We start from the raw sequence: 5000 nt of genomic DNA, 5'->3' as shown, positions 1-5000 counted from the left end.
CAAATTCTTGCCTTTTTCTTTTAACCTCACTAAAATACTATTAACAAATAGTATTTTAGTAATTAAAATATAATTAACAACTATTAGTATTTAATAGTTGGTAGACTTTTAGGTAAACATCGCTGTTTATTCTGTTATGCAACGGCAATGGAAATGAAGGTTTGCATAAAAGAATGATCAGGCATAGAATCACGTTCTATTGAAAATCTACAAGCTGATTTCAAAAGATTTATGAAAAATGGTAGCATTATGAAAAATGCCAAGTTTTACAATAATGTTATAGCAGTGTTAATTCTGAGAATACCTTTAAACCAGGATCAATTTTGTTTCATATTTTAATCATTTACATTATAGAATAAATAGAATAGAATCATATTGATTCTATTTTTAAATTATAAATTTAACTTGTTCTTTCATATATGAATAATTAGGTGTCTTTACCAAGTCTGCATATTGCTCTTGGTGTTTATCTCAAGTTTTTTAACATGTTTGAGGAAGAAGCCCATGAAGTTGACACTATGATGGTAGCATCATTAAAAAATAAAATTAGCATTTTATCTCAACCATATCAAGATTTTATTTTAAAACAGCCACAAATTTTAAATCTAAAAAAGTGCATTGATAAACTAGATAATCAAATCAAGCTAGTTAATGACACTGTAGCTTCAGCCATATTAAATAATCAAGATGGTGTAGAAAAAATTCAGTCAATTTTCATCCCTCAATTCAATTCACTCAATGAAACAAAATTGGAAAAAGTAAGGATTTTTAAATAATTTGATATATTAATAACTTTGTTTTATGTTATTTTTTACATATTGCTAAAAAGCATGTTTTTCAAGGTCTTAGAGTGTAATGCTTTGGAAAATGAATCTATTTTTAAGAAAAGTGAAGCACCATACATTCAACAGATTGAGGTAATTTTGCAAAAACTCAAGGTACAGCGACAAGCATATCATGGAAAATGTTTTATAGGAAACCATGTACATAAAATGCTAAAAGTAAATATTGTATTTGTATTTTACCAAGTTTAATGTAATTTATACTTTTTAAATGTTGTAATATAAAAGACTATGAAGGTGATATTGATATAATACAAACACTAATAGTGCTGATAATAAAATAATGATAATAATAAGCGGAATACTGCCAAATAATGTATTATTTGTTTGTTTGTTTTTTCAGAAAAAATCTATATTTAAGCTATGTAACTCTGTTCCGCTTCTTGTTTATAAGAACGGATTTTCTGGAACAACTTTTCATGAAAAATCAGTTGAAATCAGCAGCAAGTATAAACAACTTTTTCATAAGTTTTCTAATTGTTACAACATATTCTCCTCAAAAAATACTATGACAATAGTTGAATTAACACAACTTGGTACGTTTCACATAATCATTTTGTAAACAAAATAATTACTATTTTGCATATTTATTTTGCATTTGTTTATCATTGTAGTGTCTCTTTATTGCTTATTTGTTGTATTGTATTGAATTAAATATTTAACAGTTCTCATATAAGTGTCAAAATCTAATTACTTAATAATTGAAATAGTAATAGTTATATTTAAAAAAATTTTTTTTCTTGACACCAAAAATAGTATAAGCTTCTGCATTACAAAAGTTTTATTTTGAAAAACTTCAATTTTTGAATTAAAATTTCAAAAGATTTTAAACATCATAACCACACTTTAAAACAATGTTTTAATTGTTTTAAAGCATAGTTTTAATCTTATTATAATCTTGTGAATTACATACGCACCAATTAATACAGTGTGCAAGACACTGGTTTTATTGACAACTATGAAGCAGATTGTGTATATCTAGACAAAAACTAACAAAGAAATAATTATAGATAAGGGGCTTATCTATAATTATTTCTTTTAAAGTGTGGTTATGATGTTTAAAATCTTTTGAAATTTTAATTCAAAAATTGAAGTTTTTCAAAATAAAACTTTTGTAATGCAGAAGCATATACTATTTTTGGTGTCAATTTTGTCTATACACATAAATTATGTGTATAGACAAAATTAAATTATTGCAAAAATCTCTAGATTTAAACCCTGCCTCCCCTTGTTGCACCACCCACATTTTATAACCCCCTCCCCCTCCCCCCCCCCCCCACACACACACAATGCAAATATTATAATTTATAATAGTAACTAAAGTTAAGGGGGTGATATCTCCATGCATAAGTGGAGGTTAAAGTTGGAGGATAAAGTATGGGGGGAGGGTGTTATAAATGTATAGAAGGGTTATAAATGTATAGAAGTGTTATAAATGTATAGAATTATAAATGTATAAAAGGGGGAGGGTGTTATAAATTGTATGTGGTTTAACAGGGGAAGGCGGGGTCTAAGGGGGGGAGGGTGTTATAAATTGTATGTGGTTTAACAGGGGGAGGCGGGGTCTAAATCTAGAGATTTTTGCTTACATACTTTATGGATGGCCCTTAAGATATCAAGATAATTTGTGAAATAATAAATTGTAACCTTTTTCTTCTTCTAACTATTTAATAAATGTGTTTTTATTTACAGAATCATATGTTGCTGATTTAATGCAATTTTATCTCGCTGAATGGCCTCTTGCTTCAGTGCCACCTAAGCTACACATGATGGAAGATCATGCGATATCATTTTTGCAATAATGGGGTGCTGGTTTTGGATTCTATGGTGAACAAAGAGGTGAATCAATTCATCATGAGTTCAACAAGCTAAAGGTTGTATACCAATCCATTCTTTGACCAACAATGCGGTTAAAAAGCATCCTTAAATCTCACCGTGTGAAAACTAATCCTAAAAATAGAGCACTTAGACCTGAAATTGAAAAAAGAAAAAAAAAAGATTTTTATGTAACTTTTAAACAATTACATGTAAATTTGATATATAAAAAAAATCAAAAAAGAAAATGTAAATAATTTAAAAGAGATATTTATTTTAAGTTTTATATTAAATATAAGTTTTATATATTTTAGACAACATTTTTGTTTTAATAGTTTTATATAAATAAAAATAGTTGAAAGAAGAAAATATAACTATTTTAAAAGAGCATATTTATTCAGAACTTTATATAAAGAAATAAACTATTATATATTTCAGAAAGTTTTATTTTCATGCTTATACTTCCATATAAATTGTCAAATTTTATGCAGGCGATCTGTTTTCTGAAATTTAACAGTAGTTAGTGGAAGTGCAATTCCGATTTTTTGCACTTTTTTTTCAGTTATGTTTACTAAAAAAAAATTTACTCAATGGTTTTTTATTTTTTTTTAATTTGGTTTTTTGTTTCATTTTCTGTAACTATTAGTCTACGTTGTAGTTTAAAAAAGAATGTCAATATCATATTTTTACTTTGAATTATAGAACATTAAAGTTGTGTATCCGTTCAGGATATTTCTTGTATCCGTTCGGGATATTTTATTTTCATGCTTTATATTTGATGGTATGTCAGAACATATTGTGCGATTTCTATCCGAAAAAAATAATTTAAACTCCTTAACTTAAGATAAAATCAAAATATTTTTAAGAATTACATTACTAAGCTCTTATATTTATAATTTATCATTACATTCATATTTTTGTATTTTTAATTTTAAAAAAATTATTTTTGTCATATGTCTGTTCTGTGTTATACATCGTTGTAAGCGAGAAATGTTTTGAATATAAAATAAAAAATAATTACTGTAATAAAAAAAAGGTTTCTTTTGAGCTCTTGGTTTTAAAGTTATTTCGCTATTAAATGGAATGGAATGGATAGGAATATTAAACTTTGGTGAAAGAGTTGATTGTAATGCATAAATACAGTTGCATTTAATGAGTATTCAGCAAAAAGAAAGTTTGTTTTGAATTCAGGAGAAGAATCATTTATAATTTTAAATGTTATCAAATCTTTAAATGGAAAACCTTTATATGAAGGATTAATTATGCGTGATAATAATATACAAAAAAGATATATCTGCACTAATCCAACATCAATATATCGTAAAGTTATTTGTTTTTTGGTGTAAAAACAAAAGGTAGACTCAATGGAAAACGATTTTATGGATTAGACTAGCGATTTTAAGTTTCGTATAAGTTTATCCGGATCTGAAAATTGTAGAAAACAATATCAATCCCTTGTACCTAATTTAACATCCCACACAAGATTGTGCTCATGGTTAGGTATTGTAAGTTATGGTACTGCAATAAATTGTGACAGTTTGTTGTACATAAAAACAATTGGATCAGTTAAATGTCGTATTCAACCAGGGTATGAAGCACAAAGGTTATTAAAGCTAAATGATGTTAATGTGGTTATAACAATGAAGATTGAGAAATCAGATAATGGTCCTGTTTACCAAATTGTTGTTTCTGACTTATTAATTGATTGCAAGTCATTACATTCCTCTTCGGTTGTTAAAGATGCTTTTAGCAAATTAAACTACATTAGTTCTAAAAACTGGTCTGGTTTTCAGTTTTTTGGCTTGGATAGAAGTGAAGTAATCAATATGACATCTTGTCCAATAATAAAATTTCAAACACCATCTTTTGATAACATCAAATAAAACAACAACAGTGTAATAGTTAATTTACTGAATATAAGAAAACGTGGTGCTGGAAAAACTAGTTCTCTTCTTAGTAAAAAAGCTATAAAATCTCGGAATAAGACAATTCATTCATTAGTAGAGTTAGCAAGCTATGGTGATGTAAAAAGTAAGTAGTTCTAATGTTCCATATTTTATTTTAATTAATTTATTGAATCTATAAGATTTAAATCACTTTTTTAGGTTTTGTGAGCTACATAATGAATGAGTGCCCAGAAATTGTTGAAGAAGTTATAGATGAAAACACTGATTTCTTAGTTCATATTGTTGAAAGGCTTAGTTTGTAACATCTGTTAAAAATCTTGATTGTCATCAGACTGCTTCAATAATGATGGATAAAATTGAAATTACACAAAGATCTTATAAAGTTTTAAAAAGTATTCTAAAGAAAAATAATGTAAACATTCCTACATATGACAAC

The 5000-nt window shown here is 26.7% G+C and overlaps 2 protein-coding genes across 2 annotated transcripts in view; both read left to right on the top strand.

The window, feature by feature from the left end:
* The first annotated feature begins 379 nt into the window (after nt 1-379).
* Nucleotides 380-2644, top strand: LOC136082964 (uncharacterized). The gene is made up of 4 exons (XM_065802380.1): nt 380-758; nt 843-1001; nt 1186-1378; nt 2535-2644. The coding sequence occupies exons 1-4, from the start codon at nt 486-488 to the stop codon at nt 2642-2644; spliced, it is 735 nt and encodes a 244-aa protein (XP_065658452.1). The 5' UTR covers nt 380-485.
* Nucleotides 2645-4052: 1408 nt separating this feature from the next.
* LOC136082963 (uncharacterized) overlaps nt 4053-5000 on the top strand; it is a 2834-nt gene continuing 1886 nt past the window's right edge. The window contains exons 1-2 of the mRNA XM_065802379.1: nt 4053-4688; nt 4763-5000. The exon at nt 4763-5000 is cut by the window's right edge and continues 759 nt beyond it. Of these exons, the coding sequence (XP_065658451.1) occupies nt 4908-5000 (93 nt within the window). The 5' untranslated portion in view covers nt 4053-4688; nt 4763-4907. The remainder of the gene's footprint in view (nt 4689-4762) is intronic.

The sequence above is a fragment of the Hydra vulgaris genome, chromosome 08 (genome assembly GCF_038396675.1).
Source record: "Hydra vulgaris chromosome 08, alternate assembly HydraT2T_AEP".
Lineage (NCBI taxonomy): Eukaryota > Metazoa > Cnidaria > Hydrozoa > Anthoathecata > Hydridae > Hydra > Hydra vulgaris.
This window is presented reverse-complemented; position numbering and strand designations above follow the sequence as displayed.